Below are 23373 nucleotides of genomic sequence, written 5' to 3' on the forward strand. Positions count from 1 at the left end.
TGCCAGATGGTGTTGAAACTCTGGATTCTGGATGGCTGACATGTCAGACTGAAATACGATTACGTTTGCATTATTCTGAAAAACCTCCTGTCTCAATAACAAAGAAAAATTTAAAAAAATCTAGATTTAGGTATGACCATGTGTATTTGTTACTTAACCTGTTCATTTTTACTAATGCTGTAGAATTCTGACCCATTTGCTTTTAGCCTTTAAGTGTATAAACTAAGAACATAGCACACATATAGATAAGGTTACATTTTCTTATTGAAGGGTCTTGTGAGAGTGAACTGCTTCCCTGACTCAGATTGTTCCAGTTAAACATACTTCTTTATTGCTAAATTTGAAAGCAGAAAATTTTTCTATCTAGGTAAGTGATTTCCAAATGTATATATCTTTGTGGTTTCTACCATGCAGAATTTTTTTTTTAAGGATTTTGTGTGTTTATTTATTAGAGAAAGAAAGCATGAATGCGAGCTGGGGGAGCAGAGGGAGAGGGGCAAGCTGACTCTGTGCAGAGATCCCATGATCCTGAGATCATGACCTTAGCTGAAACTAGGAGTTGGATACTTAACCAACTGAGGCACCTAGGTGCCCCCTTTTAAAATTTCTTAGTGTAGCAATATTTTGTTTTAAAATTGATATGACAGAAATGAATTTGTGCTAAATGAGGGGATAATGGTATAAACAGAGAAAAATGACTATTGGGAATATCCTTCAGTGATCTAAAGTGTTCCTGTGGCTTGAAAATGAAAATTTTTTCATGAAGAAAGGTAACAGTGATCATGGCAGTTCCAGATTAGTTTCTTCCTAATTCTGTATTAGGAATAGATTTCAAGCTTTGTGTAAATACTACATAGTGGGTAACTTGATTTTTCTGTAATGTCCATCATATATACCTTTAAGTGAGCTGGCATCTCGGTGACCCAGAGTTTGAGTTTTTATAACTTTCATTTGAGTTTTTATAACTTAGGGACTGAGAGTTGTAAGTTTTGGTATGTAATGCATCCTTTTCTGACAAAATGTCAGAGTTGGGTTGAAAGGGCCATTTTCAGCAACTGAAGTAATGAATAATACAATACTTCGTGTCTTTATAATAAGACTTAAAAGATACTGTAGGTAATAACCCATAAGTGTTTTGTAATAACTGCTTAAATACTGTAGTACTTACTTCAGTCATAAAATTAAAAAGGGACAGAGTGGGTAGCATTTTGAAGTCCTTTGCATTAGCTATTCTGAGAAGTGAAAGGTTTTGCATGTATCTTATCTTTGTTCATAGTGTTTCTAGGCCTTTTTCATACATAATTGAATCCTTTTTTCTTTTAAACTTTATTTATTTAGGTGTTTTTTTTTTCTTTTTTTTTTTGCGGGAGAGCGCCAAGGTACCTGCATGAGACCCACCCTGACCCCCCACCTAGGGCGTAAGGGCAGACTGGGTGGCTCAGTCAGTTAAGCCTCTTGAGTTTGGCTCCTGTATTGATCTCACTTGGTGGTGAGATTTGGCTCTGTGCTTGGGGTGGAGTGTTTAACATAATTGAACCTTTTATTTACATGGGAGAAGAAACAAATCGTGTTACAACTATAAAGGGTCTTCTTAAAATAAGACTAAAACCTTGAGGGGTGCCTGGGTGGCTCAGATGGTTGAGCATCTGTCTTTAGCTTAGGTTGTGATCCCAGGGTCCTGGGATGAGCCCTGCGTCATCTGGCTCCCTGCTCAGTGGGGAGCCTGCTTCTCCCGCTCCCTCTGCCGTTTCTACTGCTTGTGCTCTCTCGCTGTGTCAAATAGATAAATAAAATCTTTAAAAAAAAAAAAAAAAGAGTAAGACCTTGAAATAACTGTAGAAGATAAACCAGATGTTTGGTTGGGCTTATGAGGATTTTTTTCTTTCCTTGACTTTAGTTAAGAAATTAATAGATAATTAATGATTGGGGTTCTGCTTGCAGATTTCTGATTGCAAATGCATACTGAGTCCTATACCATTCTTATTTATATAGAAGTTAGAGTGTTAGTATATATTATTGTGTTAATTAGGCTTAAATTGGAATATTTTTGTATAACCAAACTTCGGTGGGCTCTACAAATTAAATAACTGATTGCTATTGAAATAATTGTGTATGGAGTACCTAGCTGGCTCAGTCTGAAGAGTATGTGACTCTTGATCTCAGGGTCGTGAATATGAGCCCCATGTTGGATGGAGAGATTACTTAAAAAAAAAAAAAAAGGTGGTAAACTTTATTAAAATTTGTGTATAACTAGAAATTTGTGTTCTGACCACCTTTTCCTCCCAAACTCATATTTAATGATAAACTAAATCTTTATGGGGTAGGAAATAAATTGGTCTGCAAGAATATCAGGACTTTAAAAACTTAGCAACAGCCTATGCATTTTAAATAAAATGCTAGACATGCTGTTCTTTCTCATTATCAGCAGGTTTAAAAAAAATTTTTTTCATTACCACCAAGTTTTATTTTTTTTTTAAGATTTTATTTATTTATTTGACAGACAGAGATCACAAGTAGACAGAGAGGCAGGCAGAGAGAGAGAGAGGGAAGCAGGCTCCCTGCTGAGCAGAGAGCCCGATGTGGGACTCGATCCCAGGACCCTGAGATCATGACCTGAGCCTAAGGCAGTGGCTTAACCCACTGAGCCACCCAGGCGCCCTCCACCAAGTTTTAAATAAGCTTCTCATTCAGTTTACTCTCTCCATAAGTGGAAAGAGATTATAACCATTACAGAGCTACTTGAAGAAAACATTTAATATAAATGACTGAAATTTTTTCATATATCCCTTTAAACTTGAATTTATTTATTTATTTTTTTGTAAAATAAATTTTACAGAATTTTTCTGATAACATTGCTGTTTTCAGAATAGTTATTTTTATCTTTGTGCCTTTCTTGCTTATTTATTACTGTCCAAATGTGGTCTCTCTTCATATATCCTGGTGGAGAATGTTCCTTGAGGTTCACTAATAGAATCAGTTATCCAGAACTATTCTTTATGTAATTTTTAAATTTTTTTTATTTTTTGAGAGAGTAAGAGAGAGAGAGGCAGCACAAATGGGGTGGAGGGGCAGGGAGCCCCATGTGGGGCTCAAACCCAGGATCCTGAGATGATGACCTGAAGGGAGATGCTTAACCGACTAAGCCACCCAGGTGCCCTGTTTATTTGTTTCATTTAAAAAGTAGTTACATGGAAGTATATACACACATGTAAAAAATGTGCATGCATACAAATAAACATTTAATGCACTATTTTTTAAAAATAATGTACTTTTCACAGAATACCTGGACACACTGTGGTAAGGTAGAAGAAAGGGGAATTTTCTTAAAAATATATTTTTAATTATTTTTATTAACATATAATGTATTATTTGCCCAAGGGGTACAGGTCTGTGAATCATCGGGCTTACACATTTCACAACACTCACCATAGCACATACCCTCCCCAATGTCTATAACCCAACCACCCTCTCCCTATGTTTAAAAGATTTTATTTATTTATTTGACACAGAACACTACAATGAGAGAGGGAACACAAGCAAGGGAGTAGGAGAGGGAGAACCAGGCTCCCCGCTGAGCAGAGAGCCCTATGCAGGGCCTGATGGGATGAAGACCTGAGCTGAAGGCAGATGCTTAACCACTAAGCCACCCAGGCACCCAAAAGGAGAAAATTTTTAATTTACAGCCTCCAACTCTAGTCTTGTAATGTACACTGACAGAATATGGTTTCAGTATTGTGCTTGTTTTTATACATATATTCTTTTGTGAGACTTTTCAAAAGAAATTGAGATAGCCATATATAAATGAGATAATAGTAAATGCCTCTATAGAAAAAGAATTACTGATAATCTTAGATACAGTGAGCATTTATCTTGTTTTAATTCTTTGCAGAAATACATGTAGATAAAAACATCAATATCTTATAAAACATAACTAACGCCTTAACCAGTAATATGTGTAGTCTCATATAATACCATATATTTGTTACTTGAAGGATTAGCATATTCAGGATGCACTTTTAAAGTTGGCGTTCGGGTAACATTTGTATGAGTTTTCCTTTTCCTTTTTTTTTTTTTTTTTTGCATATCTTATTTTTTCCATTGGTGTAGGGTAAAGCTGACATTAGAGGGCCTGGAAGAAGATGATGATGATAGGGTGTCTCCCACCGTTCTTCACAAAATGTCCAACAGCCTAGAGATATCCTTAATAAGCGACAATGAGTTCAGGTGCAGGCATTCACAGCCAGAGTGTGGATATGGCTTACAGCCCGATCGTTGGACAGAGTACAGCATACAGACGATGGAACCAGATAACCTGGAGCTAATATTTGATTTTTTTGAGGTGAGTAATTATTTCATGGAGAGAGTTGAGAAAGAATGCAGGCATGGGCTTATTTTTAAATGTTTTGATTTTTATTTTAGTCTGAGTGTAAACCCATGATTCATACATCCTTTTAGATGTTTATTTTTCTATACATTTTAGCAGGCTTAAAAAACTTGGAGTTGATAGACTCAAGTACTATAAAAAAATCTCAGTTGATGTTTTACATCAAGACCAGATGTCTTAATGTTTATGCCTGTTCTTTTTTTTTTTTTTTTAAACCAACGTGGGGCTTGAACTCACAACCCTGAGATCAATGCTCTCTGACTGAGCCAACCAGGCACCCCTGTGCCTATTCTAAGTATAAATGAATAATATAAAGGAGCCTCCAAGGATAAACAGAGGGACGAGCAGACTGTGTAACTCTTGATAGGCAACCCAGGACTCAACATGACTGAGTCCTCCTCATGACTAAAGTGTGTAGTTTATTGAGGCATTTTATTGTAAGAATTCATAACAGTGGACTCATTTTTGCAACTTTACTTGATATTGTAAATATGTAGCAAAAAAGAGTTGCTATGAAAATTGTGCCAGGTTGTTCAGAATCTGCTGCTAGCCTTCCAGAGTTACTTATGACTCTTAACACTAGAGCCCTCTGACTTGGTGGCTGTACAAGTGCTCTCGTCTTCACAAGTCTTGCTGGGTCCTTGGCTAACTAAGGTCCTTGCTTGATTGTGCCCAGCTAGTGGTTATGTGTATTGCTTTCCTTAGATTCTTGATCTTTGGTACTTCCACTCCCATTTCCTTTAGATGAGGGCACCCAACCATGGTTTTGTCAAAATAGGAGAAAACAGAATGGATTTAAACCCACAAGTAACATATGTTACACTTGTCAATTAAAATCATTATAGTCTTTGAATTATTTAATTTGATGATGCCTTTATGCATTGCCTTTGCAACTGGCTTTTTGGCTACTTTGCATTGTACGAAATTTAAAGTGTTTCCTTTCAAAAAACTATTATAAAAATTTTTATTTTTTAAAAAAACCTATAATTCGATCTTACCTAAGTAAGAAGATCTGTGGGACTTTATTGTTAAAATGTGAGGTTTTCATTGAATATTTCCTTATTTCTTAAGGACGTACCTTTTAATACTCTTAAATGTCCTAACTTGCTTTTCATTTATTTAACAGTTTTGGAAATACTATTTTATTCTTAGACTGGGCTGATAAAATATCCAATGTAATGTCCAAATGAGTATTCAGTTTCCTAGAGAGTTAACTATCCCTTTATGTCCTCTGTTGGAAAGCATTTTTAGAGAATATAATGCACATTAACGGCTCACTACAGGTGTTTGTTAGTCTTTGAATATAAAGATACTTAGAAATTTTGTCAGTGTTTGAAATTCATCTGATACATGTTAGAGAATCAGAAGTGCCAATCGCCAGAGTTATGACTAATAAAGTACCATATAAAATCTTAAAATATTATATACTAAAAGAAAATGTATCATTTATTTTACAAAGAATCTATCTAAATTACCTGAATATAAATTTGATTCCTATTTATTATTGATCTTCTTCAATAGATTTTGAATTAATTTTAAGGGAGTTTGTTGAACTTTAAATGGGAAATGCTGAAGTGTAAGAATATGGATTATTTTAAACCTCATTTTTTATTTCAGGAAGATCTCAGTGAACATGTGGTTCAGGGTGATGCCCTTCCTGGACATGTAGGGACAGCATGCCTCTTATCATCTACCATTGCTGAGAGTGGGAAAAGCGCTGGAATTCTCACTCTTCCCATAATGAGCAGAAATTCCAGAAAAACAATAGGCAAAGTGAGAGGTAAGCTGAGAGAAACAGAGGGGCCCTTTATAAATGAGCAAAGGTAAGATTCGAATTTTGGTTAGTTTCAAATTGAGCTTTTGGGAATGGTGTTAAATTATTTGTTTTTAGAATATTATCTTCTACAGTAGCAATAAGGGGCATCTGTGAAATTTTCTGGAAGCTTTACTTTGAATCAGTTTTGGCTTGATACTTGTTTTCTATTTGATAGAGATTGATAAGGTTGGTTCAAGTACTTAAATGTTAATACTATTTAGATGCTCATTGTGGTCTTTTTAATCGGCTTTATCTTTATTTCTCCCTTTTTTTCCTATGGAAGTTGACTATATAATTATTAAGCCATTACCAGGATACAGTTGTGACATGAAATCTTCATTTTCCAAGTATTGGAAGCCCAGAACACCGTTGGACGTTGGACACCGAGGTGCAGGGAATTCGACAACGACTGCTCAGTAGGTTGAATATTTGAGCGGCATCTAGTGCTTGGTAGCTTGTGCATGATAAGGCTCCATTGGGTTGGCCCACTGAAGGTCAGGGATCCTTTATTACCTGGGATTTAATGTAATTCAAATTAAGTAGAAACTCTGTCATAAGACTCCGGACAGTCTGTCTAAAACCTACTGAACCGATGCGAAGAGGCACATTAAAACAGAAAGCCAGGAAGAAAAGCTTGATGCAGGAAGCAACCTGAATTTCAGTGTGTGTGTTGTGGTTTCAACTTTTCGCGTGCTCCACTCTCTGGGTCTCGGTTTCCTCACCCGTACTTGGTATCGTTTCCATACTGCTGTCCTGCCGGGTCTCAGCCTTTTCCCATTCTCCCGGTCCGCCAGGATTAAATCCTCTGAGGCACCATTGCAAGGAGCAAGTCTCCGTGTCTCTTCTACTTTATGCCACTACAAAAGGTGGTTTTCCTTGCCTGGCCACCTTACTGGGGGAGGTATGTGTGGCTGTGGGATATAATTATATTCAGCTTATACATACTTATAGTCATTAGAGCTTATTTTTATGGAATAAATGCATCACCAGGTGATGGTCACAGTCTTAATTTGGGGATGGCAGAAGTAGCTCCAGAATAGAGAGTTTTGAACTGGTTCCATTGTTAAAGACATAGTTGGCTTCTTTTTTTTTTTTTTTTTCTTTTTTTTAAGATTTTACTGATTTATTAGAGAGAGACAGCAAGAACACAGGGAGGGACAAGCAGACTTATCCCCCGGACTCCAAGCACAGAGCCTGTTGTCAGCAGGGCTCCATCCCAGAACATTGAGATCCTGACCTGAACCTAAGTCAGATGCTTAATGACTCAGCCCTCCAGGGGCTCCAGTTGCCTTCTTTATTACATTTGTTTTCTTTATCCTTTCAATCGTCGGTGATAACTGTTTATCTATATATTTCTTCTCTTCCAGACTTGCTAAAGTTCAAGAAAATACTATTGCTTCTTTAAGAAATGCTGCTAGTCATGTAAGTGACCTTCTCTTTTTTTGAAAACTTGGGACTGTTGGTCCAAAGGTAGCAAAGTAGAGAATTGTGGGCCTGGGTAGTCTGTTCCATTAAAAGCTTAAAAAGGTTAAGTAGGTTAAAAATGCGTGCTTCTGACTATAATTCTAAGCGAAGGTAAAGTATCTTTGAGCATTTGTTTTTAGATTCTTTTTTTTTAAAGTTTTTATTTATTTATTTGACAGACAGAGATCACAAGTAGGCAAAGAGGCATGCAGAGAGAGAGGAGGAAGCAGGCTCCCTGCTGAGCAGAGAGCCCGATGTGGGGCTCGATCCCAGGACCCTGGGATCATGACCTGAGCTGAAGGCAGAGGCTTTAACCCACTGAGCCACCCAGGTGCCCCTTGTTTTTAGATTCTTGATTAGGATTGTGATGAAAACTATAGAATCATTAGCATCTTTGCTTGAGAATACAAGGGTTTTTTGTTGTTTGTTTTAAAAGATTTTATTTATTGAGAGAGAGCAAGAGAGCATAAGCAGGGGGAGGGACAGAGGGAGAGAGAAAAGCAGGCTCCCCACTCAGCAGGAAGCCCAACATGGGGCTCAATCCCAGGACCCTGAGATCATCACCCTGGTGAAGGCAGACGTTCAACCGACTGAGCCACCCTGGAGCCCCTGAGTTCACAAATTTTGAGTGATTGGAACAAGAAAAACATTCCCCATTAAGCATTGGTTTTCATTAACTGAGTATTGTCTCATTCAGATACTTTGGAAATAATGATTACAGAAGGATTTGATGATGGTTTTATATAACACTTAAGTCTGTCAGTTTATCTCCTGCATACCAACTTGATTATGTTAAATTTCTTAATTCCTTTTATGCATTTATTAAAGGTTAGAGTCCATTTTTTAGCTTTTAGTTTTTTTCAGCAGCTACAACTTGACATTTTTAATCAAGAACCTGAGATTTCCAGGTCTCCCCCTGCTGCCCTTGTACCTGACTGAAAAGCTTCATGCTCTGAAGTTAAACTAGGGAGGAAATGGAGGAACAACTCATTCTTTTATTTTCATTTTTTCCACAGTGTGCTCCGCATGCCTTAAGCTTTTGCCTTTTTATAAAATAGTTCAGCAAGTAAACTTGAATAGGTGATGTTTAATTTTATCATTTACATGAGCAAACATCTATTCCAAGACATACTTTTTTCATATTTGAGCATCTCTACAATTGGTAAGGGTTTTACTACTTTCTTAGCCTTGCATCCTGGTATCATGGGCAGCATTTTTTCCTCTTTTTAGTGGTATATGAAGCATTTTATAATTCATGACATTTTACGTTAATTATTTTAGTGTTTAAAAATATGAATAGTGGATTTCTTTGCTTTTTGTTGAAAGGATATTAAATCTATGAGTGTTGGGCTCTACTTCGTTATTTGGAACCGGTTTTCATGGTAGCTAATAACTATTCTATACATTGGTTTATTCTGTAAACACATGAAGATCATGTTAATGAACTTGCAGTGTCTCCATGCTTCTTCTTTTTTTTTTTTTTTTTTTTTTTTTTTAAAGAGAGGAAGGTTGGGAGAGGGAGAGGGAGGAGAGACTCTTAAGCAGGCTCCACACCTAGCACAGAGTCTGACACAGGGCTTAGTCTCACAACCCTGAGATCATGACCTGAGCCAAAATCAAGAGTCGGTTACTTAATTGACTGAGCCATCCAGGCATCCCTCTGTGCTTTTTTTTTTTTTTTTTTTTTTTTTTTTTTATTTATTTATTTGACAGAGAGAGATCACAAGTAGACGGAGAGGCAGGCAGAGAGAGAGAGAGAGGGAAGCAGGCTCCCCGCCGAGCAGAGAGCCCGACGTGGGCCTCGATCCCAGGACCCTGAGATCATGACCTGAGCCGAAGGCAGCGGCTTAACCCACTGAGCCACCCAGGCGCCCCCCTCTGTGCTTTTTGAGAGAAAATTTCATTAAGCTTTTTTTCTTCCACGTTCTGTTGAGATCCTTCGTAAGTCATATAGATCGCATTTTAGAATGCCATATGCTAGTTATTAATGGCTTGTTTATTTTAATACTAAAAACATATCCTTGAAGGGGTTCTGGTATGTTATTAGCTTATTTCTTAAAGCTTACACATGGATCTAGGGATCAGATTTTATCTCTTTGTAAAATTACCTTCCTAAAGGGTGGTGATCCTGTAAAGTTAAACATTTAAACTACAGAACTATAATTTGTTTAATTATTGTAACTATTTAAGGATTGCAGGTTTTGTTCTCTGGTAGAAATGCTTTGTGTTACTGTCTTGTTTATAGCACTAGAAGGAGCTAAACTTACTTCCTGCTTCAGAAGTCATCGAGGAAATAGGCTCCGTTGATTCTAGTCTGTGATCCATGTGCCCTCAAAAGTTGGACACCCGTTCCATGACCTAAAGCTCGGGCACAGGTGGAAGCATGTCATCCATCCTTACACAAGCACTTCTCTAGGCTGCAGTAACGTACAGAATGCTCAGACCTAGTTTCCTTTGATTCCAGCCAGCTTTCTTTCCCTGAATGCACACCTTTGTGGGTCAGTTTATGTTCTCAGCTTTATTTGGATTAATTCCTGTGTCAGAATGGCTCTGACTTGGAAAAATGCACCCTTAACTCATTGTCATCATCCTCCTTCCTTTTGACGCTCTGTCAGGAGACTGGGCTTGTGCGGCCCCATTCTTGACCCTCTTGCTTCTTTCTATCTTCTCAGCAGCACCTGTCATTTCCTCTTTACTCTGCTTCTGGGGTTTTGCCGGGAAAGGCTGGAAGGTGTGCCGCCCAAGTGCACCAGGGTGCAGAGCTGAGACAGTGGCTTCTTCCTTTAACCTCCTCATCTCTGAGGGTCTGGTACCTGTGGGCCATAAGGCACAAGGTGACCCCGCTCCCTGTTCCGGCAGGCCCAGTTTATGCTTATAGTAGTAGCAGAGGTGACAGGCTGGCTACTGCCACAGAGTGGCCCTGGAGTGTGTTCAGGTGGGTCAGTGTGCCCATGTTTTTGCCAGGAAAAAAAAATTGCTGTGCTATTACAACGAAGAATGGTAAAAACATTTTAAGAGAAGAAACTACTTTTTAGAAAAGCTTGAAGCATAACATAATTCATGAGGAAGTTTTTTGTTTTGTGTACAGGTCTGTGAGTTTATAGTGAACAGTAAATTTCTTATGTCCTTGTAGTTTTAGATGTATTGTGGGCTAGATAATGTTTTTCAAGTACTCATTTCCTTTATTTCTTTTAGGGTGCAGCCTTTGTAGAATTTGATGTACATCTTTCAAAAGATTTTGTGCCTGTGGTGTATCATGATCTCACCTGTTGCTTGACAATGAAAAAGGTATGTTGAAATTCCTTCATTTTGGGGCGCCTGGGTGGCTCAGTGGGTTAAAGCCTCTGCCTTCGGCTCAGGTCATGATCTCAGGGTCCTGGGATCGAGCCCTGCATTGGGCTCTCTGCTCAGCAGGGAGCCTGCTTCCCCCTCTCTCTCTGCCTGCCCCTCTTCCTGCTTGTGATCTCTCTCTGTCAAATAAATAAATAAAATCTTAAAAAAAAAAAAAAAACAAATTCCTTCATTTTATTTTATTTATTTTTTCAGAGAGAGAGAGAGAGGGAGGGCGGGGAGAGAGAATCTTAAGCAAGTTCCATGCCCAGTGCAGAGCCTGACACAGGGTTCGCTCTCACAACCCTGAGATCATGACCTGAGCTGAAATCAAGAGTTGGTCACTCAACTGACTGAGCCACCCTGTTGCCCCCAAATTCTTTCATTTTAAACTCTTACAGTTAGATAGGTTTAAAGGCTAGGAAGTTTGTTTTACATATATGTGTACAGTTATTTATTAGAGTTGACCAGTTCATTTTTTTGGCAATTAATGCCAGTTCTTTCCTCTGTCAAGATCCTGTAACATTGAGTAAGGAGATAGGAAGAATAATTGCCTGGAGCAGTGTCTCTGTATTGCTGATTTGTTTTCTTCTACTGTCTAACAAAGGAACCTTCCAGGTGGCTTCTGTATCAGTCTGCCACTCTCCCTGTAGTAAAGCAAGAGAGGAAGCTGTCATAGTGTCTGTTTTCTAGCCTCCCTTCTAGTTTTGCCTCAAGCGTTTCCTCAGATTAATAGGTTAGTATGATTTGGCCAGAAGAGAAGAGCCACAGTGGAAAAGCACTTTCAAGCAAATGGAAGAGGGCCTTAGGAAAGGGGTGTAGATTTAGGAGCTAGGGGAATGTGACAGACTTTTGAGTCAAGAAGGGAAATGTTCAGAACTAAACCTCTAGATGTAAGTACCTGATGTCAGGGGAATTGAAGAGGACAGAGACCAGAGGCAGGGGGAGTGGTAATGTGGCCAAAAAAGGTACAGTAAGCCTGGCCCAGAGTGGAGATAGAATGGAGAATGGCACGATGGAGGACAAAGTCCAGAAGATTTAAAAATGGGTATTTCCTAAAAATTGTAATTATTGTTCAAACATAATTGTGATAATTGTATAGTGCTTAAACTTTAGTGTATAAATTAACCAAGTGATTTCTTAAGAACTTACTAGGTTCATTTGGCATTTTCTATTAAACTCTTGGGTATTATTTTCTGTTGAGGCGATTTAAAGTTAAAGCTAGTTTGCTAACATACAACACTTTACCAGACATGATTGTTGAAGTGTACTTGGCAAAGTGCCTGCCTGCTCATGGATTTGAATCAGTCATGGGGGTTTGGATTGCTATGATATATGAAAAAGCATGCTTCCATTTCTAGAAGTGGACCCCACTGTTTTTGCATATGTGAGGGGATAGGCTGTAAGTCTTTCTTGGTAGACCGTAGGGTCTGACCCTTCTTGTCCGTAGTCTTAGGAGAGGGAAGGAGATAAACCTATTTAGATAATACAGGTAAAATAACTTAGTAGAAAAAGAGGAGATTGTTTTGCCGTGGGGAAAAAAATCAATGCAAAAGTGGACAGGAAGGAATGGAGCAGAAAGATCTTTAACCCACTGAGCCACCCAGGGACCCCTGTTTTTTTTTTTTTTTTTAAAGATTTTATTTATTTATTTGACAGAGAGAGATCACTAGTAGAGAGGCAGGCAGAGAGAGAGAGAGAGGGAAGCAGGCTCCCTGCTGAGCAGAGAGCCCGATGCGGGACTCGATCCCAGGACCCTGAGATAATGACCTGAGCCAAAGGCAGCGGCTTAACCCACTGAGCCACCCAGGCGCCCCTGAGCAGAAAGATCTTTATAACCAGGATTGAGGTTAATGAATCAAGCTGTAATTTCAAAAAACCTATGAGAGTTAATGGAAAAGTATTACTGATCTGTTTTCACCAGACTTTGTCTTGTTCTTAAGTTGAATCTGGATGAGTTAGAGAATGAAAGTAAAAAATTATATGTATTTTTAGTTTTAATTTTCAAGCTGCTATTTTCCTTAACAAAATCAATTCATGTTCATTATAAAACTAAAGAAGATTATGAAATGAAAAATAAATCTTCCTTTCCCCTTTGTCTTTGGTAACACTCCCTTACTCTTACCAGTTTCTTGTGTGTTTCTAGAAGAGCTACACGTACAGGTTTATACCATATGTATGTGAACGAATATAAATGTAGTAGATTTTAGCATATTTGTTGGATTGATGATTTATCGGTGGTCCGTTAATTCATTTCCTTAAGATAGGGGTGCTTAAATAGTGTGATGTTTGATATGGTAGTAAACGCTAATAAAACAGGTTTTTTCATGGGGAAAACATTTGTAATAGATTAGAGTTCCTGTTAAGTATTACTGCTTCAGTCTAATCAGACATTTTTTTTTTTCACGACCATTGAAAAAATGTGGCTGTTTTTAACCAAACTTAAGTTCAAAAGGTTTAGAAAAGTTTAGAAACTTATTGACAGAAATTAATCTTTGTATAGTACTTGTACATGTTGATTGCCCTTGTCACGTAGCATGGATATACATATGTCAGAATGTCAGCAGTATGACAGGAAGTAGGGGAAATGACTGATTCCTGGCTCAATATGTCTGCAGGGCCCTAGCCTCCTCCCAGCTGCTTTTTTCTTCCAGGCACTCCCACCTACATCAAAAACAAAAACCAGAATTTAAGAGCTGGAAGGTGGTTTTTTTTAAAAAGGGGGGGGGCTCCCCTGCATGGGCTTGCTGTGGCTTGCTTTGTTCTCATCATTCACTATCTTGGGTTGTTAGGCCTGTCTAGGGTTAAACATTCAGTAATAATTTGAGGCCCATTTTTCTCCTTATTTTCTTTTTAGAAATTTGATGCTGATCCAGTTGAATTATTTGAAATTCCAGTAAAGGAATTAACATTTGACCAACTCCAGTTGTTAAAGGTAGTAATGATACATAAAATGAAAATGATCTTTTAGTTTTAGAATGATTTATACCTTGTTTATGTTCTCTTTCTGCATGGAGATGACTATATATTCAGCATCAGTAGACTATATGCTTGGTTCTCTGTTCTAGTAGGAAGAATGGGTTTGTGCTAATCCATCTGTCTTCTCTAACAGTTTCCACAGACCCCACAGATTTTGCATATGTGAAGAGGCTAGGCTATAAGTCTGTGTGTAGACCATAGGGGCTGACCCTTCTCATCCAGTCCTAGATTGCCTCTGGTGTGCATTAGTCCTTCTTCATAGAACTGTTTGACAGTTGGCCTTTTATGCTCCCCTGGTTTTTATACTTCCATTACTAGGATCTTTGTATGTTTTTTATACCATGTAATTTTATATGATTACTCTTCCTATTTTCACTAGATACCTATATAAATGGTTGATTGAGTATAAAGAGTTTCTTAAGAATTTTTATATTCTTCCCTACTTGGGTATTTGATCATGATCTTAGATGTATGTGTGCACATGTAAAATATATATAGTGATTAGTGATTATTCTTACTAAACTGATTAAGTCTACATTTTATGGTTTTCTTGCTAGCTTTTCAAGTTATAGTTCTGTTAACCATATCTTCATAAACTAAGGCTTTTTTTCTTGCATTTTGTGTTTGTGTGTGTGTGTTTTCTAGCTTGCTCATGTGACTGCTCTAAAATCTAAAGATCTGAAAGGTATGTACCAATATGGAGGCACCATTTTCATTTCGTAGTTAACATGTATATGGTATTTCCTTTTTTTTTTTCTTTTTTCTTTTAACATACCCTTGGTCATTTTAATGAATATAATATTGGGCTGTCTAAATCATTTTATAGACATGAAGTCTTTACATATATTCATTTTCAAATGCATTTATGTCATGTGTATAGTAATTATGAGTTTTTACTTTTATGAGTTTTCTTAGCTTGATGATCAAAGTTCTTTGTAATTTTTTACCTATCATTTTTTCCAAACATTCTTTTTTTTCCCCAATATATATATATATTTTTTAAAGATTTTATTTATTTGTCAGAGAGAGAGGAGAGCGAGCGAGCACAGGCAGACAGAATGGCAGGCAGAGGCAGAGGGAGAAGCAGGCTCCCCGCCAAGCAAGGAGCCCGATGTGGGACTCGATCCCAGGACGCTGGGATCATGACCTGAGCCGAAGGCAGCTGCTTAACCAACTGAGCCACCCAGGCGTCCCCCCAATATATATTTTTTAAGATTTTATTTATTTATTTGACAGAGAGAGAGAGCATGAGCAGGGGGAGCAGTAGAGGGAGAGGAAAAAGCAGGCTCCCTGCCAAGCAGGACCCTGGGATCATGACCTGAGCCAAAGGCAGAGGCTTAACCATCTGAGCCACCCAGGCCCCCCTTTTCCAAACATTCTTAACCCAAGAACAAAGTGGACGATATATAAAGTATGAAAGCTGGCTCTAGAGCCAGGAGTTTGAATCCAACTCTGACATTTACCAGCTGTGACCTTGGGCAGGTTACTTTACTTTAACCACTTTGTCCCTCAGTTTCCCTGAAACTTGTCCTGCCTATAAAATCCCTTTGTGATTGTACTTTACTTGGCACTCTCATAGAACTTCATAGTTTGTGCCATTCATTTGAGGTTTAATGGCTCCTTTTTTTTTTTTAATTTTAATTTTTTTAAAAATTTCTTTTCAGTGTTCCAGAATTCATTCTTTATGCACCACACCCAGTGCTCCATGCAATACGTGCCCTCCATAATACCCACCACCAGGCTCACCCAACCTCCCACCCCCCTCCCTTCCAAAACCCTCAGTTTGTTTCTCAGAGTCCACAGTCTCTCATGGTTCATCTCCCCCTCTGATTTCCCCCAACTCACTTCTCCTCTCCATCTCCCCATGTCCTCTGTGTTATTCCTTATGCTCCACAAATAGGCGAAACCATATGATAATTGACTCTCTGCTTGACTTATTTCACTCAGCATGATCTCTTCCAGTCCCATCCATGTTGATATAAAAGTTGGGTATTCATCCTTTCTGATGGAGGGAGGCATAATACTCCATTGTATATATGGACCATATCTTCTTCATCCGTTCGTCTGTTGAAGGGCATCTTGGTTCTTTCCACAGTTTGGCAACTGTGAATGGCTCCTTTTTTTTAACACTTGATTCTTTATATGTCCTGTCTCTTCAACTAGAATATAAATCTCTCTAGGGTGGAAAACATGTTTTTGTATTCCCCAAGACACTTATAATGCTCTGTATATAGTAGGTGCTCGTTAGATATTTATCTGCAATTGTGGTAACAGGGTGGTTGGAATGACTTTATGAAGATATTGTAAAGTGTTAAAGACTCCAGAGATTATCCCCAGAGCACTGATAGGACTTTGTAGGCTTTGTAGCTATTTCACGACTGTTAATAACAAAATGAATGTTATTTATTATTTTTCTTATTATTATTTAGTTGGAAATTTTTATATGACTTTAGTCTTTGTAATACACAGGGGTTTTTTTTAACAAAAGAAAAGTTTGATAATTAGTTTGATACCAAATTTTTTTTTCCCTCTTGGAAAAAAATTCTTAGGTGTCTTGAGATATAATCTATTTTTAATTAAATGGTAGTGGTAACAAAAGCACAATTTTAACTTTTCTTTATATTTTCTTAATTTCTAACTTCTGAGCTGATTTTAATATTTCAAAAAGAAGCCTTAGCACGAGGACACAGCTTATAATTCCATTGAGAAATAATGAATTACTGCTGGTGACTACTTTGTAAAAAGTAGTATTACAGTGTCTATAAGAAAGTACTCAACTGTTGGGGCCTCAAACTTGGTGTTTCTATGAAATGTGGTAAACTAGTTTTCATAAAGGATGCTTATTTCCTTGAAAAATACTACATATGAAGGGATCTCATAATTAACTTTACATCTCTCTCTCTCTCTCTTTTTTTTTTTTTTTTGTCCTGAGAGTTTAGGATAAGATCTTAGTGATAAAATAGTATCCTATCTACTGAGTTTTTATAATTTTAATTTTCAGAATCTGTGGTTGAGGAAGAAAATTCTTTTTCTGAAAATCAGCCGTTTCCTTCTCTTAAGATGGTAAGTTCCTTAGGGAAACTAGCAAAGGCTGTCTCGTTAATTCTGTTGTAACTGAATTAGTTATTTTGGTCTCTTAGATGGGCACTAAAAAGACTGTGTCAAAGATAGCATTTATATAAACTTGTCATTGATTCTTTTTAGAGAAGATATATTTTTGTATGGTGTATGTATGCTACTTTTTTTTTTTAAGAGTAACTTCTCTGCCCAAATGAATAAAAATCCCCATCTCAGTGGGTTAATTTGGTAAGAACAGGAAATTCACATATTTCTGTATATGAACAAGAAATAGAGGGCACAGAAGAAGGGGTGGGAGGGACTGATGATGGTAAGAGAGCATTTTTACAATATTTAAAACTGTCCCTGGTGAGCCTGGCTGGCTCAGTCAGAGGAGCATGTGATTCTTGATTTTGGGATTGTGAGTTCCAGCTCCATTTGGGTGGTGTAGAGCTTACTTAATTAAATAAAAACTTGGAAAACAAACAAACAAACTGTTCTTTAGCTTTTAGAGAGAAATGAGATTCTCCAGCCAAAGAAAATAACTACCCTCGTTACTCAAAATGAGACACAAATTTCAAGAATTCACTTGAAAAAGTATAACAAATACTAGTACAAAGATTTTAAAACTAGACACAATTCATACAGGAATCCCTTTACCAGTATCAGGCAAGTCCCTGTGGATGCCAGGCACTCCTTGCTCATGCTGGGTCTGCTTTCTTTCCTTCTGGCTCCTTTTCTAACTTCTGTTCTTCTCCATTGCCTTTTTCTGGTGATGTCAGGTATACTAGATGTCTTAGGCAACAGTTCATCATGATTATTTACACAACAGAAAAGAAGCTATAAGAGCGCTCGTAAAACATGATTGGGATAATTTTCCAGATTTTTATGATGCCCAGCCAAGTAACGTCATTCCTTCTGGTTCAAAAATCTGAAATCATTTGGTTCTGGGAAATCTCATGATTCCTAGACTTGTGATTAAAAACTTTTAAAAAATTGTGTATTGGGGCGCCTGGGTGGCTCAGTGGGTTAAAGTCTCTGCCTTCGGCTCAGGTCATGATCACAGGGTCCTGGGATCGAGCCCCCACATTGGGCTCTCTGCTCGGCGGGGAGCCTGCTTCCCCTTCTCTCGCTGCCTGCCTCTCTGCCTGCTTGTGATCTGTGTCGGTCAAATAAATAAATAAAATCTTTTTTTAAAAGAAGTGTATTAACAGTTTAACATTTACTTAGCCAAATACCTTAAACACACTTTTGTTCATGTACTTTGGCACTGTCCCTATAATTTAATCACAGAAATTTTAAAACCAAAAAGACCAAATAAAATCTGTTTATTTTTAAGAGGGGTAAAGAGCGTGCTTGAGGGGGGTTGGGGGAGGAAGGGCAGAGGGAGGAAGAAAATCTTAAGCAGGCTCAGGCTCAGCATAGAGCCCTACTCAGGGCTCGATTTCACAACCCTAAGGTCTTGATCCGAGCTGAAATCAGGAGTCGGATGCTTAACAGACTGAGCCACCTGGGTGCCCCTGAAAGTCTTGATTTAAAAGAGAATCTTAGGGGCACCTGGGTGGCTCAGTGGGTTAAAGCCTCTGCCTTCGGCTCAGGTCATGATCCCAGGGTCATGGGATCGAGCCCTGCATTGGGCTCTCTGCTCAGCAGGGAGCCTCCTTCCCCCACTCTCTCTGCCTGCCTCTCTGCCTGCTTGTCATCTCTGTCAAATAAATAAATAAAATCTTTAAAAAAATAAATAAATAAAATAAAAGAGAATCTTAGTAAATTTGATGTTTAGCACTCTCAACACTAACATTCACTATTGTCCTTATTTTTCTAATGTTGCATTAGTCCAGTAAAAACGTGATAGGTACATTAAATAAAATAAGGCTAAAGGTATCAGAGAAGAAAGTCAAAAAGCTCCACATGAAATTGAGTACACAGTTTTAGGTGCTGTACTTTCCATACAGCGGGTTGGTGTAGACCCCAGAGCTATGCTGGTGGAAGGATTTGAGGTGAAAGATACAACTTTGTGATGGTAGTGCATCTGCCATCACTGACGCTGCCTGAGATTGCTGCTTTTGTTGTTTAATTTCTGTCGACTTTCTTATTTGACTTAATCATCAACCAGATTGTCAGTTTGGGTTTGAGAAAAGATAGTGGTTTCTGCTGAAGGCACAAAACATTTTTATCCGTACTTAGTGATATGTTTTACTATAGGTAGCATTTTGTAATAATTCTCTTTTCCTTTTTTTTTCTTCTCTTCTTCTGCTGTTCATCTCACCAAAAACAAAACAAAATTCACCTCCAACAAACAAAACTCTAGGTTTTAGAGTCTTTGCCAGAAGATGTAGGGTTTAACATAGAAATAAAATGGATCTGCCAACAGAGGGTAAGTAATCCTTGATGTAATGCCTTCTTCCTCTCTCCCCCTCATTTCTTTAAATGCATTTATTCCCATCTCCTTGTTTTAATGGAAAAGTAAAGCTGAAATCTTACTGTGGCTTCTCCCAACATTATTGGACCTTTTCAATAAAGCATCCTTTATCCTTATACTATATATGAGTACTTAAAAGTAATGATGAATGTATCATAGTATAAATTTCAGTTTACATGTGTCTTGTGTGAACATTAATATGGATTATTCTGACTATACTTAGAAAATGAATGTGAAAACTGGACCGTTAACTTTATAACTGATTAGTTTTTGTTTTCTTATTCGCCATCTAAATATATATTTTAAATAATTCCCTAAGCAGTGTCCTGTTAGGTGGCAGTAGTAGCTAGTAATAGTTAACCAAGAAAAGAAATTTCCATAGGTGTGTTGTAAATCATTCCCAGATTTAGTCATTTTTTTGTTCAAAAGTTTATATTGAAAATGAGGCATTTAGTGGGTGCTGGGTTCAAGTTGTGAACAAACAATAAACCTTACCTTCTTGGAACTTACAGTCTAGTTGAGGAAAACAATTAACCATTGAATATATCAATGGGGATATGTATAAATGGTTGGGATGCATGGGAAGAGGGTTCTTGGGCCTGGGGGTTGCTGAAATGGTTTAATTCAGGTGTGATTGGGCAGTCAGAGCAATATCCTGGATTTCTTTTGTCAGAATACTCTATAACTGCCCTCAAATCTTGCCTTCTAAGTAGCTGTTTATGATAACCTGGTCCCAGTTAACATTGTAAGTGATTTTTCTTAATAAGTGATTTTTAGTTTTCTGAGCTTTTAGGATTATTTTAATGACTGGTATATAAAACATATAATATTTGAATATCAGCAGGGCTCTTAGTGTCTTAGCTATATTTAGAGAATATTTTTATTACTTGTTAAGGGTACTTGATATGACTTTAAGAGCCAAAGAATGAAGCTTTTAATTAGTGATTAGTAATTACCTGGGTTTTTTTGTTGTGGGGGGCACCTGGGTGGCTCAGTTGGTTGAGCATCCAACTCTTGATCTCAACTCGGATCTTGATCTCTGGACCATGACTATAAGCTCTTTCTGGGCTCCACACTGGGTATGAAGCCTACTTTAAAAAAAAAAAATTACCTGGGTTTTTTGATAATGAATTAGCAAATGAAGTCCTTTGTCTTACAGTTCATGAAGATTATATAAATATTTTATTTTTTAAAAAGATGTTACTTATTTATTTGAGATAGAGTATGAACATGGGGTGGGGATAGTTTGGGAGAAGCAGACTCCCCGCTGAGTTTGGAGCCTGATGCAGGGCTCCATCCTAGCACCCTGAGATCATGACCTGAGCCAAAGTCAGACGTTTAACCGACTGAGCCACCCAGGCACCCCATATAAAAATATTTTAAATATTTTTAATATTAATTTATTTTAATATTTTAGAGTGCAGAGTTACAGGGTTTTAGCTTTTATTTTGTTAACTTTATTAAAGCAAAAGTTTATTGATGGTATAATCACTTTGTATATGTGTCTTTACCTGAATTATGACAGCTGCACAATCACTAAGTAGCTGTGTGGTCTTGGGCAAGTTACTTAATCTTAGGCCTTTGATTTCCACAGGTAAAATAAGAGTTAGATTAGATGATCTCAAGATTTTTTTTCTGGCACTATGATTCTAGGGTATCTAATGACTTTTGTTTTCCTATTTATTTCTTCTACATAGGATGGAATGTGGGATGGTAACTTATCAACGTATTTTGACATGAATCTGTTTTTGGATATAATTTTGAAAACTGTCTTAGAAAATTCTGGGAAGAGGAGAATAGTGTTTTCCTCATTTGATGCAGATATTTGCACAATGTGAGTAATACTCAGTTTTTTCACCCTTAGATAGTAGCTGGGATTTAGGGTACAAAGATTATGGTTGAAGGTAGGAAGGTTGCCCAGACTTCACCCTTGACTTGACTTCTTAGGTTACATATGTTTTCACATCCCTTTAGGTGCAGGATGCCCTCCCAACTCCTCCAATGAACTCTACACCCACTGGATCCTAGTACCTCACACCCTGTGTTTCATTTTATAGGCCTGTAACATCCTCCTTACGAACTCGTAAGCCTTCAAAGGCTTTCTTATTGCCCATTCTGAGAATCTTTCATCTCTTATATAGAATGATTTAAAATCTTTCTTTCTGATTGACAGGTGTAATACATGTTAATGGTGATTATATCTCAATAATGGGATTATGCTCTTTTGGGGGAGGTGGTTTCTTTAATTTTTAGTTTCCTAAAATTCTAAAACAATATATAAGAATTATCTCTCTGATGAGAAAAGTATTTTTAAATTGTCTTTTTTAGGGTTCGGCAGAAGCAGAACAAATACCCCATATTATTTCTGACTCAAGGAAAATCTGATATTTACCCTGAACTCATGGACCTCAGATCTCGGACAACCCCCATTGCAATGAGCTTTGCACAGTTTGAAAACCTCCTAGTAAGTTATGCTTGCTTTTTTTTTTTTTTTTTTTTTTTTTTTTTAAAGAAATGTCTGAGAGCAGTAGTAAATATGTTTTCATGTTATTTTACACATCTAATTGGTTAGTTTTGACACATTTATAACAATCTTATAGCTCTACTTAAATAAGGATATTAGATCTCATACTGAAAAGCAGTTAAATGAGCAACAAAATATTTTCTTGCAGGCCTAGGTCAAGTAAATTTTTGTAGGTTTTTTTTTTCTTTTAGTCTTTTTTTTTAATGTTAGTTCAGTTGACATTTAATATTGGATTTTGGTGATTTTTTGTAGATTTCTGAGCGTATTTTATGAATCATCTAAAATGGCTGGACTGAAAAATATGTTAGAAGTTTTTCTTCCAATTTATTTTATCAAATTTAAAGTTCTAACATTTTTTTTCTCTACTCACTCTACTTTGGGGAACATTGATGTAGATTATGACCATTTAGCATTTGCAGTTAATAAGTTATTTTTTCATGAGTAACTAATTTTTCTTCTTTTAGGGGATCAATGCTCATACTGAAGACCTGCTCAGAAACCCGTCCTATATTCAGGAGGCAAAAGCTAAGGGACTAGTCATATTCTGCTGGGGTGATGATACCAATGATCCCGAAAACAGAAAGAAACTGAAGGAACTTGGAGTTAATGGTCTAATTTATGATAGGTATTTGTTTTTCATGAAAAGTTTCCATGGATTGTTAGAAAAAAAATAGTTGTTTTATAAAATTAAAAATAATATTAAATTTAGTTAAGTTAAAATTCTGTAGTTCAGCCTGAGGTTTATCTTAACATTTGTCAGTGGAATTTTTCAAACTCTGGAGTATAGCACAGCCATGTGGGAAGCTTATCAAACGTTTGGATAACTGGGCTCTATACCAGATGTACTGTCATCTTGAGGGTTGTGGGGGCTGTCTCCCCCAGACCTCTCTGCACCAACTTTCTTGGGGGATCTCATCCAGTTCTGTGTCTTTTCATACCTTTATTCTTTAATTTTTTTTTTAAATCTCCAACCTTTGTGTCTTTCCCCTGACTGCCTAAACTTTTATATCCAGCTATCAATACCTAACCTTTCTATAGACTTCTTATTTCAATATAAATGACAACTCAGTCTTTCCCGTTTCTCATTCCAAATCCTGGGAGTCTTTTGTGGCTCTCTTTTTAAACTCATACTCTAAAACCAGTCAGACAGAATCTTTTTGATTCTGTCTTCAGAATATAACCTGAATGTATCTACTCACCATCTTTTCTACTGTCACTGTCTGTTAAGACAAGCTCATTTCTCATGTGGCTTATTGAAGTCTGTCTGCTTACCATCCACTCCTTTATCTACGCCTCCTTGCTCTCTGTTCCCGGCGCGGCAGCCAGAGTGGAGCCTATTCTAACTGAAGTCAGATCCTATTACTGCTTAAAACTCTCCCACAGTTCTCTTTGTCACC

The 23373-nt window shown here is 37.4% G+C and overlaps 1 protein-coding gene across 3 annotated transcripts in view; it reads left to right on the forward strand.

Moving 5' to 3' along the window:
* The window catches only part of GPCPD1 (glycerophosphocholine phosphodiesterase 1), a 54081-nt gene that overhangs the window by 22249 nt on the left and 8459 nt on the right, over positions 1-23373 (forward strand). For all 3 annotated transcript variants that reach the window (XM_047744332.1, XM_047744330.1, XM_047744331.1), the window contains exons 7-19: positions 7-130; positions 4108-4339; positions 6002-6164; positions 6484-6616; positions 7568-7622; positions 10860-10952; positions 13852-13929; positions 14619-14658; positions 16975-17036; positions 19342-19407; positions 21150-21286; positions 21781-21916; positions 22441-22601. In XM_047744332.1, the coding sequence (XP_047600288.1) occupies positions 7-130; positions 4108-4339; positions 6002-6164; positions 6484-6616; positions 7568-7622; positions 10860-10952; positions 13852-13929; positions 14619-14658; positions 16975-17036; positions 19342-19407; positions 21150-21286; positions 21781-21916; positions 22441-22601 (1480 nt within the window). The remainder of the gene's footprint in view (positions 1-6; positions 131-4107; positions 4340-6001; positions 6165-6483; positions 6617-7567; positions 7623-10859; positions 10953-13851; positions 13930-14618; positions 14659-16974; positions 17037-19341; positions 19408-21149; positions 21287-21780; positions 21917-22440; positions 22602-23373) is intronic.

The sequence above is a fragment of the Lutra lutra genome, chromosome 9, assembly GCF_902655055.1.
Source record: "Lutra lutra chromosome 9, mLutLut1.2, whole genome shotgun sequence".
Taxonomy (NCBI): Eukaryota; Metazoa; Chordata; class Mammalia; order Carnivora; family Mustelidae; genus Lutra; species Lutra lutra.